The sequence below is a fragment of the Mus caroli genome, chromosome 12, assembly GCF_900094665.2.
Source record: "Mus caroli chromosome 12, CAROLI_EIJ_v1.1, whole genome shotgun sequence".
NCBI lineage: Eukaryota > Metazoa > Chordata > Mammalia > Rodentia > Muridae > Mus > Mus caroli.
Window position 1 is genome coordinate 21,233,440 of NC_034581.1, and position 19,097 is coordinate 21,252,536.

Below are 19,097 nucleotides of genomic sequence, written 5' to 3' on the forward strand. Positions count from 1 at the left end.
GGAGCTGGAGAGACAGCTTATCAGTTAAGAGTGCTGGCTGTTCTTCCAGAGGTCCTGAGTTCAATTCCCAGCAATCACATGGTGGCTCACAACCATCTGTAATGAGATCTAATGCCCTCTTCTGGAGTGTCTGAAGACAGCTACAGTGCACTCATATACATAAAATAAATAAATAAATCGTTTTTTCTTTTTTTAAATTGTCTAAATATGCTGGGCAGTGGTGGTGCACGCCTTTAATCCCAGCACCGGCAGAGGCAGGCGGATTTCTGAGTTCAAGGCCAGCCTGATCTACAGAGTGAGTTCCAGGACAGCCAGGGCTACACAGAGAAACCCTTTCTCAAGTGACAAGAAAAAGTTGGGGAGCACCTTCTCCTAAGGGCTAGAGGGTTGTGAATATAAGGGAACATTTTTCATTTTTTTTTCCCAATAAAAGAAAAGGAAACGTGTGTTCATGCCCAATCAAAGGATCCTATTTGCGCAGGGACATGTTCTCTCAAACATTCTGAAGCAAGGCCATTTTCCGTGGATGACTGTTGAACTTGCAAGTCTTTCCTATCTCGGTGGTAAGTTACTAATACAGAGCCCTGAGGGACTCAGTTACAGACGCGGGCAAGCTACCCACTAGCACGGAAACTTGGACTCCAGGCTCCAGCATGGGCAGTGTTTTTAAAAGCAGGGGCCTCCCTTTCTGATTTTGTCTCTCTTAGGACCTGAGCACTCTAGGACTCATTTGTTAGTTTGAGAAACATTCACGGTAAGGGAACACATCTGAGCCCCCCCCCTCAAAAAAAGGGGGGTAACCACTGTTCCGACGTCACACCTTTCTGTTTTTCTTGAGAGAGGATTTTTCCGTGTAGCCCTGGCTGTCCTGGAACTCACCCAGTAGACCAGGCTGGCCTCAGACTTACAGAGATCTACCTGCCTCTGCTTCCTGCATGTCTGGGATTAAAGGTGTGAGCCACCACCCACTGACCACACTTTATTTCTTGAACTACCTCCTCACGCCTCTCTCTCCCCGCTATCCCTTGCATCAAGGACTTGGTCAGTTGGACATCCAGAGTAACCCTGCTGCATCATGGTGCCCCTAACTTTCTTCTGTCTGATCCACCCTTCTCCTGCCATTGAGTAATCTCCTCCACAACACAAAAATCTCACCCTCTTTAGCCTTCAAATGCCCACTTCATTCTCAACAAAGCCTATACCCCTGACATAGCAAGACATAGTTGAAGACCTTTTCACCCCATACCCCAGCTCACCTAACTGTACCCACCATCATGGGCACACAGAACCTCCTCTCCACCTCTGCTCATGTCCTCTGACTTTTTCAGACTCAAGTTCATCTATCTGCCCTTGGAGCATGTCTGTCACTCCCTCCTGGGGACTCCTCAGGCTGAGACTTCTCACTTCCCCCTGGATCCCAGACCAGCGCTCTGGACACCTGTCTTTGTCCCTGATACCAAATGCAAGCCCCACTTATTAGGGAATGTAGTTGTGGCTGGGACTTCCTGTCTCTGTTATATTCTTCCAGGCTGATACTCCGAAAGACAGAGGGAAAATCCATCTATTTCCGAACCTTTGGAAGTTTCCCAAGTGCTTGAAAATGACGCTGAAAAATTGTTTCCTCGCTATGTCAAAATCTCCCCCAGATCCCTCAACTGTTTATCCAGTGTTGGTGTTACATAACTGTAGGCTGATGTAGTCTTAGAGGAATCCCATTATATAATTCAGTCCTCACCACAGCTCACTTGTCCTGTTTTAAACTTCGACTGGGCAATGGGAAGAAGGGACTAGACAGAGAGAGTTCTGTACCCAGAGCTTCCCATCATCCCAGAGGCCTTTCCATGATGCTTGCCTGGTACCTGGGCCCAAGAAGGCATTCCAACTACCTCTGCCAGCCTGCAGAAAACTCTGGCTCCTCTGTCTTTGGCCTCCTCTTCCAGCCAGGAGCAGCTAAGACCCGTTCTGATTTTTAGCTCTGATTTTTAGCAGCAAACCAGTGCCAACCCAGTAAAGACATGTTTTTCTAGAACAGCGGGGGGTGTTATTACAAGTGTTCAGCAAGAGAGGATAAGGAAGCTAAAAGAGCATCTTAAAAATAGCTTGTACTATGGGAATTGCCTGGCCAGCCAAAGATCCGGATGTGTCCGACGCTGCAGGGCGTTTTTCCAACCACTGTTGGCAGGTGGTCCACCCACTTATCGCCTCCTCCCACCGTAGTCCCTGATGGCCAAAGCAGAGGCCCTTGCTGGTCAATTCCCACCTGGGCTGTAAGGATGCTGCAACCTGACTCCGTGCAGCCCCACTGGTAAAGGAAGGCAAGCCCTGAGTCAGAAGAAAGTTCTAGGTGCTTCTGCCAACTGTTGTTTGCATTTGCTCCTTTAACAGAGGCAGTAGCGGGCACCCACCCAGGAGGCAGAGTTAGAATATACAAGAGTGGGGGTAAGGAAGGGTCACAAAACCCTATAAGGGACTGGGGCGGGAGTCGGGCACTCTGGGTGAACTGGGGACAGAGGCGCCAAGTAGGGACGGAGGCCTTGGTGGGAGGACACTAGGGATGCAGAGGAATGGGTGGAGGGCCTGGCCCCCATACTCACCGCGGGTGCGAGCCGGGCGGGGCCTCGTGGGGTCGGCTCCTGGGGCCCCCAGGCCTCCGACTCGGCCAGCAACTGATCCAGCAGGCGCAGGGTCTCCTCCCGGCCGCCGGGGGGCGTCGCGGGGCGGGGGTCGCGGCCGCTCTCCTCCTGCCCCACGGCCGTCGGGGCCTGGTCAGCCGTGCCGCCCTCCGAGGCTGTCTCTCCCAGGCCTGTCTGGCGCCTGTCAGGGCTGCGTCGCCGCCTCGGGATCCCGCTGCTCCGGCTGCTGCCGCTGCCCATGGCGCGCACCCAGCCTGGAGCACGCAGCCGGGGAGCCGGGCGGGACTGGGGCGGGAGCACGGCGGGCCAGATGGGGCGAGGGAATAGCAAGGGGGATTCTGGAGGAGTGAACGGCACGGAGGGTGCGATGGAGAGATGGGGGGGAGGGGGAGTCACGGGGGATGGGAGCTATGAGAAACGGGGGTAGCAGGAGGAGTCACGGGGGGCGCGGGGATGGAAGAGACAGAGAAGCAAGGATGATCTGGGAGGCTGGAGGAGGTAGAGGCTGCTAGGGGAGAGGGGGGCGCTCCTCAGGGGGAGAATGGGAGGATGGGGAAAGACTTGGAGGAGATGAAGGATGGGGTGGGGCAGGGGGAGCGCTGGGGGACAGGGAGAAAATGAGGAAGGTGATCCTGGGGGGAAGGGGAGTAAGCGGGATGAAGAGAGGGTGGGAGTGACTCCCTGGGAGACTCTCAGGGTGCGGCGGGGGTGTGGGAAGTTTGGGGTAGGGTGATACTGCAGGGTGGTGTAACAGGGTTAGTGTTGTATGGAAGGGAGCCTTAAAGGGTGCAGAGTGGGTAGACTGGTGGAAAGGATATCAGGGCGAAAGAATCATATTGGAGAAGTTTGGGAGAGGCCCATGGAGCACGGGTGGGAGTCATGCTGGGAGCAAGGGGAGCAAGGCACCGGCTGAAAAGAGCTGGGGGTGAAAGACAGAGGAATGCTTGCAGCAGAGCCAGATGCCAGGGAAGGGGAAGATCAGGAGTCCGGGTTGGAGAATAGCATGTCGGAAAGGAGGTCGTTGGGGCTTCGGGTATAGGTCTGAGAGAGCAGAGACAAAGTAAGCGGGGGAGGGGGACAGAAAAGGAGAGCTGGAGATGTGTGTGCGAGTGTGTGTGTGAGAGAGAGAGAATGTCCAAGGGAGGGGAGAGCTTCAGGGTGGCCAGCCGGAGTGCGGGTTGAGAGGCGTGTACCAGAGGCCCTGGGCAGGGCACACTGAAGGGGCGTGTCCCTGGACAGGGACTCTAGGGTAGGGGGGAAGACTCTGGAGTGGGCGTGTGACTTCCTGGGAGGGAAGGCTGCGCAGAAGCTTGGGGTGGTTAGATTGTGGAAGATTGCGACCCCGGGGCGTGACAGGGTGAATTTAGAGGTCGAAAAACGACCTTCCTCTTCACCATCTTTCTGACCTCCGATTGGAGTTCTTCTGGCCGCTTCACCGCAGGCTCTGGCTTCCTTTTCTCCAGGTATAGATCTGGTTACTAAAGCTGTCACCACTGAGGTTTCTACAGGACTGGGGCGACCCTGGCTTGGCTAGATTTGTGCTTTTACGGGACAATTTCTGGAGGCTTACCATAGACTAATTCTTTGCCTGCTTCCCTTCCAGAACTTTCCAGGGCAGGGTGATTTAAATACCCCGAATTTGGTTTTCTCTGTTTTGGCCTGCCAATAACCGCATCCGTACTGGCCAACCCAATGTGAAAGTGGAATTTTAGGTGAAATTCTTCCAACGGTGGCATAAAATTTTATTATTTTCATCACCGCAGGAATAGACGTATGCCCACAGAAGTGGGATATACAGGAGACCAAATCTGCATGGTGTGTTTGTATTACCAAGAGAACTAGAGAAAAGTAAGGGTTTACACTTCCCCTTCCTTTTTAAAATGGGATTTCTTGATCATCCAGATATAGGGGATGGGGCCAAATACATGACTTGATGACATTTGGGTGTTTCAAGCACACAGATGTGTCTAGGTTAGAGCTTACTGACAGAAGTTTTCTCTTTATGAAAACAAATCTCATCTTGAAATTCTCCAAGCCAGGGGAAAAAAAGTCAGAGAGAATGAATTTTTTCTTGAGCAAACTTCAACTCAGTTTAATCATTTAAAAGAAAACACGTTTTACTCCTGCCTAAGTAGAGTCTAGTCACGTGACTCCGAGTTTAAATATAGCCAGCGCTCCTGTGTTCTCCAGAGCAGCCAAATTTTTTTCGATACTCTTGATTTCAACTGTTTTCCCCCTGACTTGTCTCTGTGGCTGTGCTTGCACAGGAGTCGTGCCAAAGCCTGCGTCCTCTCTGAGCTCACACATAATGTCAGCCACATTTGGAGTCCTGGCTTCCAGGAGAGTCTGGAAGGGCTAGATAGAGGGAGGCATCGCACTGCGGGCCTGTCATCCCAGCACTCGTGGAGCAGAGGCAGGTGGTTAGGAGGTCCAGGTCATCTCCGGAAATGCTTTCTTAGCAAGTTTGAGAGGATAGTCTGGACTGCAGGAGACCAACCATCTAAAAACAAAACCCACACGAATACTGAGCGCACAGGCAGCCTCCAAGATCCTTTCTAAGGGTAGACAAGAGTCTGCCCAGAGCGAGTTAGTCTCAAGAATCTCAAAAAATAGAAGACAAAAGCTAAACTTCCAGACAGGAGCCTTACAGTCACACATAGACTTTGTTTTGTTTGAGACAGGGTCTCACTTTGTGACTCTGGCTCACCTGGAACTCATTATGTAAACTAGGCTAATGTCAAACTCACAGAAATCCTACTACCTCTGCCTCTTGAGTGCTGGGATTAAAGGCTCAGGCCTCAAGGGCTGCCCGCATATCCAGGTACCTTTCTATGGAGAGATTATGGGCGTTTGCTGGTGATGGTGGATGGTGTGTGAGGCTCAGCTTGAGCACTTTCAGATTAACTCTGAAAACAAGAACCTGTACTGGTAAGTTTATTGTCAGTTTGACATAAATTGATTTGTCTGAGAAGAAACCTCAGTTATGGAAACACCTCCATCAGATTTGCCTGTAGGCAATTCTGTGTGGGCATTTTATTAATTAATAATCGTGTGGGCCTAGGAGGTATAAAGGTGGTGGTTTGAATAGGTATGGCCTCCGTAGACACATGTGTTTGAATGTGGCACTATTAGGAGGTGTGGCCTTGTTGGAGTGGGTGTGGCCTTGGAGGAAGTGTGTCACTGTGGGGGAGGGCTTGAGGTCTCTTATGCTCAAGCTCTACACAGTGTGGAGCACAGTCTCCTTCTGCTGCCTTTGGATCAAGATGTAGAACTCTCAGCTCCTCCAGCACCACGTCTGCCTGCAGCACCACCATGCTCCCCACAGTGATGATGATGCACTAAACCTCTGAAACTGTAAGCCAGCCCCTAGTAAGTATTTCCTTTATAAGAGTTGCCATGGTGATGGTATCTCTTCATAGCAATAAAATTTAAACTAAAACAATAAGAAAATAAACTGAGCAAGCCATGGGAAGCACACCAATAAGCAGGGTTCCTCCACGGTCTCTGCTTCAGCTCCTGCCTCCCAGTTCCTGCCCTGACATTTTTCAGTGATGGCATGTGTAAGCAAGATAAACCCTTCTCTCTTCCAACTTGCTTTTGGTCATGGGTTTAATCATAGCAACAGAGAACCTTGTTAGGACAGAACATAATTTCCAGCCCAGTATATCCTTTCCATAAACTGATTTATTGGGTGTGATGGTGTGCCTGTGGTCCCAGCACTTGAGAGGCTGAGGCAGGAGAACCACCAGGTTTGGGGTCTAGTTCACTTATAGCTTCTTGCTTAGTATGCTCAAGGCTTGCATTTGGTCCTAGAGTGCACACACACACACACACACACACACACAGCAAAACAAAATCCAATAGCTTTAGAAGAGAGCTACCATTGATGATATATTCTGGAGGGACCAGTGGATGGGTGAATAGTCTGTCTGGCATCTGAAGAATAAGCTGGTCCTATCCTTGTCCTTTCCTTGCAATGGACAAAACAAACCTGTCCACCTTTCAAAGTTCTGCTCAAGTTCCCATCCCTCAAGGACCTCAGCTATATGCTGCCTGCCCAGAGCTTCCCTTACTGACGGCACATCACAAGCATACATCATGGGAATGATGAATAGAGTAGACACACAGCAAAACAGTACATGTGGGTCAGAACTCATGTGAGGTCTGGTTCCATCCCCAGCATCATAAACAGAAAGTATTATATTCAGCAGGCAGTGAGACAGTGTAATTTTTTTTTGAGACAAGATTTCATGCAGTCTAGACTGGCCTTGAACTCACTGTGTACCCTAAGATGACCCTGGCCTTCCTCTGCCCCCCAAGTGCTGGGACTACAGGCATGTACCTCCACGCTGTATTCATGTGGTGTTGGGGATCAAGCCTTGGGCTTGAAGCATAGGCAAGCCCTCTCCCAGGCTGAGCTATATATCCCCAGTCCTCACCCCTGGGTTTCTTCTTTTAATGCCTACTGAATTATGTGAGAGGCTTAGATCCTCAGGACTTCCAGTTCAAGCCACAGGGTATGGCAGGGGTGTTTGGTAAAGCATCTGCTTAGCTTGATACTTGAGACCCTATTGAAATGAAGACAACAGAGTTGTGAGGGATAGGGAAGGATCATCTCAAATGACCCATCTCAGCACACCCTCAAAGGTGGAAAGCTGATATCTGAGAGCAGCCAGATGACAGGAACAGAGGAGCCGAAGCCTTCCATATATGTAGGAGCTGGAGACATGGGGCCAGAGGACCAGTCGATGGTCTTTAAGTATGGCATGGGTGTCATCTCTGCCCCTCCTGTTCACACTTATGTACTTTATGCTGCTATAGATGTGAGATTCTCTCTCTAGGATGCTCCCGGGAGCACAGCATCCCTTAAGAGCTCAGGGTGGTATGATGCAGAGTGGGAAAGAAGAGAATGGGCTTGGGTGGGAGGGGAGGGGATAGACAGGAATTGCTCATGAGCAGTATTTGGCTGGAGAAACAGGCAAGAAGCTGGGCTGCTGGACTCAGGAGTCTAGGCTTGACCATGAGCTAATATCTGGTCCCTCACGTGGGAGGGCTATCCCCTCTCCTGGGTGTGTGGACTCAGCCATTGAAAAGGCTCTCTGGGAGAAAGAGATGGTGGTGGATGCGAAAAAAGGGATGGTACCCCTTTTACCAGCCACGGGTAGTTATGATATCATAAGGTTAGAATAATTGGGATAGAGCTTTTATCATTATCAATTGGCTCTGAAATTATTGAATTGGTGTCTTATAAACTGTGACTTTATTGATATACAAATTTGATTCATTAACCATAAAAAGGAAGAAAGAAAGGGAAAGAAGGAAAGAGAGAGAGAGAGAGAGAGAGAGGGAGGGAGGGAGGAGAAAGGGAGGGAGGGAGGGATGAAGGAAGGAAGGAAGGAAGGAAGGAAGGAAGGAAGGAAGGAAGGAAGGAAGGAAAGGCTCTCTGGATAGGATGTGTGCTAGCCACATGTGGTCGCCTCCATGGTTGTCACTTCCCTTTTTGTCCCTTCTTGCAGACCTATTGCTCACCTTCCCATCACCCACCATGCAGTGGGAGATTTGGATGCTGTGCAGGCTCTAGGCACCACTAGAGTGATCAACTGTGGAAGTCATCGAGGGCAGCCAAGGGGCAGTGAGGGAGAGAGTAGGCCTAGGTCAATTTGACCATTCATAATAGGTAATGTTTATCCCGGAAGTGAGTCCTGGTGATGCCACTGGCTCAGGGCATGGGACAATGATGGGAGTGTCCCGTGCAATGCTCAAACACCATACTGTGGAAAGCAACTGTGGAAACTGACTTGTCAGAAGGCTCCCTTCTACACACAGCCAGCCACGCAGCCTCAGAGTGCTGCAGCGACGTAAGATTCCTGCTTCTTGTTAGAGATCTGACAATGGCCTGCTCTGCTAATCAGCTCGGAGGAGTAGAGGTCTCCAGTTAAAGCCTGGCTTAAGTATTAAAAGAGTCTTGGTGCTTTGACTTGTAACTCATTAACTATTAAGTCATGTTGAACTCCCAGCCTCCTCTGAGGTTACTCATTAATGCTGATCAGCTCCATACAAGCACCAGGCTGACAGTACCTCCTATCCCTGGCAATGCCCCTTTCCTCCACCATGATGTAGTATGATGGTAGGTGTTGTCAACCTCCCAGAACCACCTGGAAGATGAGTGCTCTTGGCCCTTACTTTAAGCGATTCAGTAAGACGCATCTTAGTTACACGTTTGGGATTGGTTCTAATGCTTTGAATTAATCCAGCCCCCCAAACTGGGAATCTGTGTGTCCAAATGTTGAAGGTCCTTGTCCACAACTGGCTTTTGATGGATCAATAAAGAGCCAACAGCCAATGGCTGGGCAGGTAGACTGAGGTGGGACCTTTAGATTTGCCTGGGCTAGGGCCTGGGAGCGAGAAAGGAGAATCACCCTGATTCGGAGGGAGATTTACATTCAGATTTAGAGCTGCAGAGGGAAAATCATCTGAAATGTAGGTGAGAAGGAATGTGGCCCCCTGAACGGCTGCCCAGAAGCGTCTTGGGCAGCAAAGACTAGAGAGCCGCCCAGAAGGAGCCAGGGCAACAAAAATAAAGAATTAGAGGGCGTTAAACCAGGATTACAGAAGGGAGATGTGTGCTAGCCTTGGGGAGGGTTAGAACTGCCCATCCTCTGAGCCAGTCAAGGCATATTTAAAATTAACTTGTGTGTGTGGTGTGTGTGTGTGTGTGTGTGTGTGTGTGTGTGTGTGTGTGTGTGTCTTTCATTCCCAACCCAGATAGCTCTTAGGAGCACAGAGCAGTTTAGCTAAACTACCAGTACAGTTTCGGGCCACTCCCTGGGTAGGGAAATCAGTGGAGAATGCCGGCTGAGCACCAGGGCATTCTTCACCTCTGCTTATCAATTGTGGATGCAATATGACCTGCTCCTGCTGCTGAGTCCCCACCATGACGGGCTATCATCTTGAGCTGTGAGCTAAAATCCAACCTTTCTTCCTTAGGTTGTCTTGGCCGTGGTATTTTATCACAGCAATAGGAAAAATACTAATAACCACCACGCAAGGATGCTCCATCTAGCAAGGATGCTCCATCTAGCAAGGATGCTCCATCTAGCAAGGATGCTCCATCTAGCTGACACTTCCCAAGAGGCTGCTGGCCTGCCCCCCTTTTACAGAGGCTGGCTTGTTAAAGGTATATTATCTCCCTCTGGTTTATGGAGACGCCGAGGAACGGAGGTTTTGCTGTTGCGAGCTCCTCCCTACCCCACACACTCTCACTGGGCACTTGAAACATGGGCAAGCTTTATACACAGGCTTAATCTAAAACATTCTTAGAAAGGAAAATTTGAGACATTGTCATAATATTTTGGTGAAAATTAATAATAGTGACAGTAACACAATTTCTCTGAGCGATAAGAGAAGCACTGTTTCTCCCTCCATTTCCTTAGAAGTGACCATTTCTTGCCGACTGTCTGTTAGCAGGATGTTCTCTGATGCTGGCTCCTGTAGTCTCCTGTCCTTTCCAGCTATAGAGGAAATCAAAATCTCTCTCCATCAGGGCCCCGCACAGCTAAGAAGAGTGTATGGCAGGGACCAAAGGGCATCAACGGCAGAACAGCTATGAGGCTGAGGATATAGGAGAGGCGAGCCTGCTCCAAACAGTCCTGGGCTTCACTTCCGCTCAGAGCTGCCCTCTGGATCTGTAACTTTGTTCACTTCTCAGTCTGGCACAGCTAGTTTGGATTTTTTGGTGTGCAGCAAGTGAGGCAAGATTTTACTACATAGCCCAGGTTGGCCTTGAACTTGAAATCCGCCTGTCTTAGCTTAAACATGTGCTGGGATTATAGGCCTGCACCCTAATGCCTAGTCCAAGTTTTTTTTTTTAAACTTTTTTTTAAAAAAGATTTATGTATGTGAGTACACTGTAGTTGTACAGATGGTTGTGAGCCATCATGTGGTTGCCAGGAGTTGAACTCAGGACCTCTGCTTGCTCAGGCCCCCCTCACTCCAGCACAAATATTTATTTATTATTATATGTAAGTACACTGTAGCTGTCTTCAGACACACCAGAAGAGGGAGTCAGATCTCATTACAGATGGTTGTGAGTTACCATGTGGTTGCTGGGATTTGAACTCAGGACCTTCGGGAGAGCAATCATTACTCTTAACCACTGAGCCATCTCTCCAGCCCCAGTTTTTTTAATTTATAATTTGATATATCTATGTTAATGTTATAAATACAATGTTTAAATAATCACAAAGATAAAAACCTTTATTTTATATTTATATAATATATAAAGGTTATATATAAAGACCCTTTGTTTGTAACATTATTATTACTGTGTGTATGATTTATGTGTGTGGTTGCAGAAGGTATACCTGTAAAGGTCAGATTACTTTATGAAGTCAGTTCTCTCCCCCTCCCTTTATGTGGGTTCCAGGGATTGAACTCAAGGCATCTGGCTTGTGTGGCAGGCACTTCTATCTGCTGGGCCAACCGGCTGACTCTGGCATCACCTTTTGAAGGGCATATCTTCATCGTAAATACTCTTGGATTTTATGGATTGGGTGTTTATGTTCACCCCAATTCAAAGTGAGACCTACCATCAGTGCATGATGTGAAGAGACGGGGCCTTTGGGTTTGGGGTGTTATTGGGCATGGCAGGGGAGCCAGAGGGCATGAGGGAAGATGCCCAGGGGTGTGCTTTCTTCTGTGGATCAGTCTGCGCAGGAAGGCTCTGTGATGACCAGGTCTCACAGTCCAGATCTGCAGGCAGCTCAGCCTTCAGAACCGCGACAGATCCAAGTGATTGTTGGGTAAGCTACCTAATCTGTGGGTGCTTGTTGAAGCAGCCCACCTGAGTGTGTTCTGCTGAGGACAGGAACCTTTAAACCTGAACATGGACTGGGGCTCAAGGGTTAGCAGTTTACAGCTGGCAAGCCAAAATTGGGGCCTGCTGTTTTGTAAATAAAGTTTTATTGAAACATGGCCCTGTGTCATTTGTTTTCATGTTGTCAGTACCTGCTTTAGTTGACAGTCCAGTGGGCTTGGGTTTTTTTGTTTGTTGTTGTTTGCTTGATTGATAAGTTTTATAGGAGTACTGTGTGTGCGTGTTTGCTTGTTGAGACAGAGTAGCCTAGACTGGCCTTGAACTCACTATGTAGCTGAGGGTGGCCTTGAACTTATGATCCTCCTGGCTCTAACTTTCAAGTGGTGATATTACAGGTGCGTATGTATAGGATTTCAGATGTTTAACACCATGCTCAGCTTTCTGCTGGGGTGCTGACGATCTGACTTCAGGCTCTCATGATTCCGTACTGAGCCCATCCACACTTTGTTCTGTACCTTCCACAGGAGCAGAGGAATAGGAGAAAGCCAGAAATCCATTGAAAGATACTTTTAATCCACTTAGGAATACTTATGTAAATACATCTTGAAAACTTAAAATGAAAATAAGCTTACACCAGAATGAAACCGGTAGGCAAGAAACACAATCTATTTGAACAAGCAGTTTTTCCCGTATCTTCTGTTTCACTCAGCTCTAGAAACATTTGTGAACCACGTGGGATGAATTGGAGGGATACAGACATGGGTGACCTGTAATGCTTGCCCATAGGCTGTGCAGGGGCTGGCTGCGGTCAGGGCTCAGCAGGTGAAGGTGCCTGCTGCCCAGCCTGATGATCCGAGTCCACTTTCTGGAATCTACATGGTTGACTGCCTCCAAGAGGTACAGTATACACTTATCAAGTGATGGTACGGTCTACTGCTTAGCTAGCTAATCCTGGAGCCCTGGATAATGTGTGCACTGGGAGGAGTCCTGACAGGTGACTTGCCTAAAGTCACATGGCACATGTTTTAGATCTGTCCTTTGTTGAGGGCTATGGTGCTCTGGCCACCCTGTAATGTAATGGCTGCTCTGTGGCATGGAGTAGGTTCTGTGATTCCTGTGTGATCTCAGGTACCCTGAGATTCACAGAGCCCAGGGACTTGTCAGTCTAGAGCTAATCTTTGTTGGAATCTTAGGTGGTTTTACTGGGAGGTCTGTGCTTTGTTGATGCTCTTTCTTAGCCTGAGACCAGGGTCCTGGCTCTGGCTGAGCCCCACATCCTGGCTAAGCCACCACCATTGACTGGCTGGCAGACTGCTGCATGGAGAGCTTCTGTGAACTTACAAAGTCAGTAGGCCAGCTCCTTGAAGCAGCTAGTGTCTTCTAGCCCCTGAAATGATCATAGTCTACTTCCGGTTGTTTGTACCTGCTCTCCATCTAGCCCCTTCTCAGGGACAACTACAGGGATGGTTCATTTGAACTTGGGTGGTGTCGGAGCCATCATTCATCACTGCTTTGGAATCCAAATGGAAGCCTGAATAGTAGCTGCCTTGACAGCAAGCTCTGGTTGCTATGGCAATAGGGCAATCAGGTCTCTCCAAGTCCCTGCAGTCAAAAGCAACACCACTGAGCTTGAGCTACAAAGTGGGGATGCAGCGGTTGACAGGGGTCTTGCTCTTGTTGCTGCGTGTCTCAGGATGCTGGGTGAAGCAGGGGGCAGTTGGGAGTGAGCTCTGCCTTCCATCTGATTTGCCAGCCTGGCCTCTAGTTCACATATGGAGACTGAGTACCTAGTGGCATGGGTGGTCCAGTGATGACTTGGGAATAGGCATCCATTTAACACCTGCATCTCAGGGACGTTAGTCTGGAGTTCTGTGAACACCTGTTCTCCTGTGTCTCTGGCATGCTAAGCACCGCAGTCAGAGATTAATTTGGCTGAGACCCCTGTCTGAGAAAAGGAGTGGGTAAGGCGTTACAACTGATGGCAGGGAGGTGGCACAGCCCTTCTATGCTTCCCTGGGGGTGAATCCTCCATACTGTAGGAGTCCAGGATGGCCACCCCTCGCCTTGCTCTGGACCCTGCAACCTCACAAGGGAGAGCCATTCTCTTGCCTCCTAGACTAAGCTCTGTTTCATTTTATGTGCATGAATGTTTTGCCTGGATATGTGTCTATGCAATACATGCATGGCTGGTATCCACAGAGGTCCAAAGAAGGGACTGGATCTTATGAAACTGGAATTACAGTTGTAATCTGTCACATGGGTTCTGGGAAATGAACCTGAGTCTTATAGATGAGAAGCCAGTATTCCTAACCATGGAGCCTGCTCTCCATCCCTACTTGCTAGTTTTGAACACATCAATGGGACTTGTAAGCAAAGCTGATCAGAGTGCCAAAGCCATTTGGAGTCTGCAGTGTGCAGGCCATCCTTGATGGGAGTTAGCAGAGGTACTGGCCAAAGGCATAGGGTGCTGTGGCCAGGGGAGGAAGCGGGTGAAGGAAGGATGGCTTGAGGAGAGGTTCAGTGACTCACAGCCTGGTGGCTTCAGGAAAGGTGCCCTCTAATCCCGGTCCCAGCCAGTTGCAAGGCAGGAAGTGTCATCACGATCTGCTCAGACGGGTGTGGTTTTTGCTACTCAGCAAAACTGCCAGTGATGCAGGGTAAGTGTCTCTTTGCAGCTTGGGAATGTGGCAGTTGGCAGAGGGCTTGCCTAGCATGCACAGAGCCCTGAGTTCAGTTGGTGGCACTGCATAAATGAGGCGTGGTGGCACACGCTTGTGATCCCAGTACTTGGGAGTCAGGGACTTCTTTTCCTTTATTCCCGTATCCATTCTCTGTTCACACCCACATCTATGAGAGAAAGTCCCAGTAGTGCTGCCTTTGAAGCTGACTATGAGCTGTGTTTGGTGGTGCACTCCAGAGGCAAGCCTATCTCTGTAAGTTTAAGGTCAGCCTGGTCTGCATAGTAAGACCCTCCCCACCCCCTCACCCCCACCCATCTTAAAACAAGTAAGCTTCCTTTAAAACACAAATGTGCAAATGAGTTCTGGTGTCTTCTGTATAACGAATACCATGTCATTACCTTGAACTCCAAGTCTGTAACAGCTACCCCCTCAACCCCCATTATTTTTCAGATCCAGTTTCTCTGTCCTTTAGACTGCAGAGAGGGGACTGGCCATCTACCTCTCCCAGGCAATGCTGTCCCTTTGATCCTGCAGGCCAACAGCTCCCTCTGGTGGTCTCTAGTGGAAGTCTGGACTGTAAGGGGCTCCTGTCTCCTGGGAGGTGGATGGGACGGAGAAGGTGAGATCAGCCGTGGTTCTAGTGGACTCTGCACAGCGCACCGCACTGTTCAGATCCCATATTTGCCTGAGTGTGGGAGAGGGAATTTGGGAGAGCGTCAGTGAGCTTTGTTACCGTGATAAAATAAATGTCTGGCAAAAACAAAAGAAGACGGTCTTTTGGGGGTTTCAGTCTCTGATGGGCGAGTTCCATTGCTTCTGGACCCATGATGGAGGCAGGACATCATGGTGTTGAGGGCATGGTACAGGGGGCAGAGATGCTCACCTCATGGAGGCAGAGAGCAGGGGAAGGGTACAGGAGACAAGATGTACCCTTCAAAGGCATGCCCTGGTGACCTACGTCCTTCAGTTACACCCTAGCTCCTAACAGGCCATTCAGTATCAGAAGGTTGCTCAATCCTTTGCCCTCATGAACCAGGAACCTCTCACTAGCACCCCCAACTGGAGCCAAACCTTCATTGCATGAGCCTATTAGGGTTACACTGGATCCACAAACAGGAACAGAGTGTGAGCCCTAGGCCCCACTGCAGCCTTCACTGGCTTGTTCCTTTAGAGCCACCTCATGAAGTTTTACCTTGGTCAAGGCACTGTGCTGAAGGCTGTAATAGAGTCTACTAAATTAAACACACCCGTTCTTCCCTCTAATCTGAGGCGCACCCACCACGTGTTGCTGTGTAGTTGCTTCTAGATGACACGTGTGCAGAAATGCATCTTGACAAAGGCTGCACATAGTGTGTGCTCCAGAGGTCAGCAATCATCCTAACTGCTGACCATGGAGAGAACCACCACTGAGGGCCACGGAGTGGGAGGTGGGCTTTAGTTGATCAAAGAATAAGTTACATCCTTCCTTCTGTCTTGGGGCCCCACGGTGCTGGGAGAGAGAAGGGGGGATGCTAGGCTGTGGATCAGTTGATAAAGTGCTTGCATAAAGTCTGGGTTTGATTTGATTCCCTGGTGCTGCCAGGCCAGATGTGGTAGTGCATACTCGTAATCTTAGGGGGCAGGAAGCTCAGAAGTTCAATGTCATCCCTGTCTCCATAGCAGGTTTCCTGAGATCCTTTTTTTTTTTTTTTTTTTTTTGGTTTTTTCGAGACAGGGTTTCTCTCTGGCTGTCCTGGAACTCACTCTGTAGACCAGGCTGGCCTTGAACTCAGAAATCTGTCTGCCTCTGCCTCCGGAGTGCTGGGATTAAAGGCGTGCNCCACCACGCCCGGCTCTGAGATCCTATTTTAAGAGAGGATGGCGACAGATTCTCAAAGAATTGATAAAAATCAATTGGGGGAGGGGGAGGGCCAGGAGAGAGGATGTGAGAGGTAAGAATGGGGTAGGGCACTGTATCAAGGAGGAACAAACTTGTTTTCCTGTCCACAGTTCCTTCTACAGCTGGAATGCAAGATCCTGAGAATGGAGTCCAGGTGGTGGGTCTGGGAGCCTCCAGAGGCATGGCCAGTCAGGATGGCTGCCGTCCCCGTGCTTCTGGAAAGGGGCTTAGCCAAGAGGAAGCCACCCCAAAGGCTGATCTCCTGACAGTTGAGCCGGTCCCCTGACATGTGGCATACTGCAGGTGGTGCCTTCCCTTTCCTCTGTTGCCCAGCTCTGACAGACAGCCAGGATGGCAGGGTGTCCAGCCAGGCCACTGGTGGTATAGTGCCAGGGAAATGTTAGTGATTCCCCCCAAAAGCAAACAGCTGATGCAATCACAGTAGGGCCTTTTTATTTGAGCTAGCTTGGACTCCCCAGCTACACAGGTTGGTTTTGGTGGTAGGGAATCCCAAATATATATCAGGATGAGGCTTTATAGAAAGCTACAAGTAGGGGTGGGGATGGTGCTTAACCATGTAATTGGAAAGGTACCATGGCCTTTAACATAATTGGCTGATGTTGGGAGTCATATCGTAAACTTAATTTCTGCTTCCCTCTACATTGGTGGTCGTTACGCAGAGGGCAGGCTTGTAACCTGGGAGCGCAGGTTGGTTGGGGAAATAACCTAGAGATGCTGGTCTTGTTGGGGGTTAGTCTAGAGACTGGAGCTAGGCTCAGGTTTTGTGGGGGAGTAACTTGGAAACTAATGCTAGGTATTGGCCTGTTAGTTTGCCTGAGTTTAAATTTAGATCAGGTCCTCTCTCTCTCTTTTTAAATAATTTTAAAAAAGATTTATGTATGTGAATACATTGTAGCTGTACAGATGGTTGTGAGCCTTCATGTGGTTGTTGGGAGTTGAATTTTCTTAGGACCTCCGCTCTCTCAGTCCCTGCTTGCTCTGGCCCAAAGATTTATTTTATAAGTACACTGTAGCTGACTTCAGACCCACCAGAAGAGGGCATCGGATCTCATTACGGGTAGTTTTGAGCCACCATGTGGTTGGTGAGATTTGAATTCAGGGCCTTTGGAAGAGCAGTCAGTGCTCTTCTGAGACATCTTGCCAGCCCCAGTCAGGTTCTCTAAAATGGAGTCTGAACTTAAAAGGTTTGGCCTCTCGGGTAGAAGGATCCATTTATTTTTTCCTTTGACAAAAAGCTCAGAACGAGCTACTTGATGTGGGTACAGCTGGAGAGATGCTCAAGGGGCTGAAGGGAAGTACTCGCATCTGGTCCTAAGTGGCTCTGCTTCCTCTGAGCTGAGTGTAGCCTAAGGCCTGGGACCGGGAGCACGTGTTTCCTCTTTGCTTGGAGGCTGACAGGCCAATATGAGGCACCTTTACAATGACGTTCTATTTTGTTTCTTTGACCAGAGCCTTGGAGGAAAGAGACAGCAACACTGACGAATGAGGTCAGCGGGACCTGCTGAGTACCTAGTGGATGTGGAGAACAGCGGAGGCAGAGTGCCTGCTCAGATTAGATGATTAACTCTCTCCATCACTAGTGCCTAGCATCCAGGCTGGGCCCCAAGGATGCAGACACCAGTAGGACCCAGAGACCTCCTGGCGTAGAGAGAATGGCAGGCCCGTAGCTGGGGGTTGGATGCCATCAGATAGGTGTTTGGGGAATATTCTGGAGGGCAAAGGGCACTGATGCCAGTGGATAAAAGGGCTCTTGGTTACTAGAACCAGCACTGGGTTAGATGAATACTGCCTGTCCCAGTTGCGGTTCCTATTGCTAGGATGAAGCACCGTGACCAAAAGCAAGTTGGGGAGGGAACCGTTTGTTGGCCTTACACTTCCTCATCCATAATCCATCATCGAGGGAAGTCAGGACAGGAACCAAGCAGGGCAGGAACCTGGAGGCAGAGGCTGATGCAGAGGCCATGGAGGCTGCTTACTGGGTTGCTTCCCATGGCCTGCTCAGTCTGCTTTCTTATAGGATCCAGGACTACCAGGTCAAATATGCCACCACCCAATGGGCTGGGCCCTCACCCACCAATCAATCACTAAGGAAATGCTCTATACATTTGCCTACAGCCCAGTCTTCTGCAGGCATTTTCTCATCTGGGGGTCCCTCCTCTCAGATGACTCTAGCTTGTGTGAAGTTGACACAAATCTAGCCAGCGGATTGCATGAAACTCGGAGACTGGTCTTGGTGAGGAAACCAAAGGAGTTGACTCAGAAAGTCAACGGGAACCAAGATACCCTGCACAGCAGAGAATTCAAAGTATATCAGGCTCATGCTGGAAGAAGGCTCGGCAGTTAAGAGCATATACTGAGTTCAGAGGACCTGAGTCCACTTGCCAGCAATCACACCCGGTGTCTATAACTCTAGGTCCAGGTCAGAGCTCTGCAGCACCTGCAACCATGTGCACACACACTTACATATAACTAAGACTGATTAATACAAATGCCATGCCTCAGAACCATCAGTTCAGGACCTTTGTGCTTTAGAGTTTTTCCGGTCAGCTCGGCATGAGCTCGAGTCATCTGAGAAGAGGGAACTTCAGTTGAAAACCCGCCTCCATCAGATGGGCCTGCTGGCAACTGTGCAGGACATTTTCTGATGGATTGGTGTAAGACTCAACCCACTGTGCAGAAGTCACCCTTATGCAGGGGGTCCATGCTTGCTTCAGTTCCTGCCTTGACTTCCCTTGATGAAGGACTGTGACTGGGGATGCCCAAGCCAGATAAACCCTTTCCTTGCCAACGTTGCCTGGTCATGGCGTTGTTTTTTTTTTTTTTTTTTCACAGCAATAGGAACCCTTACTAGACAACTCACCACAGCCATGGCTGCCCCTGGATGTCTGTCACACTGTCTGGGTTATTCCCAGCACTGCACTGCCAGCTGTGGCACTCTCCCTTCAGGGACAATGTCCAGGTAATGATGTCCATTTGGCTGGTCCATCATCACAGTGTAATTGCTGAAATAAACCCTAAAAGTCTTTTTTTTTTTTTTTTTTTTTTTTGAGTTTTTCGAGACAGGGTTT

At 49.4% G+C, this 19,097-nt stretch overlaps 1 protein-coding gene across 2 annotated transcripts in view; it reads right to left on the reverse strand.

Moving 5' to 3' along the window:
- Nucleotides 1–3,808, reverse strand: part of Cys1 (cystin 1) — a 15,380-nt gene extending 11,572 nt beyond the window's left edge. For both annotated transcript variants that reach the window (XM_029484945.1, XM_021179356.2), the window contains exon 1: nt 2,595–3,808. In XM_029484945.1, the coding sequence (XP_029340805.1) occupies nt 2,595–2,873 (279 nt within the window). In that variant the 5' untranslated portion in view covers nt 2,874–3,808. The remainder of the gene's footprint in view (nt 1–2,594) is intronic.
- Nucleotides 3,809–19,097: the final 15,289 nt, after the last annotated feature.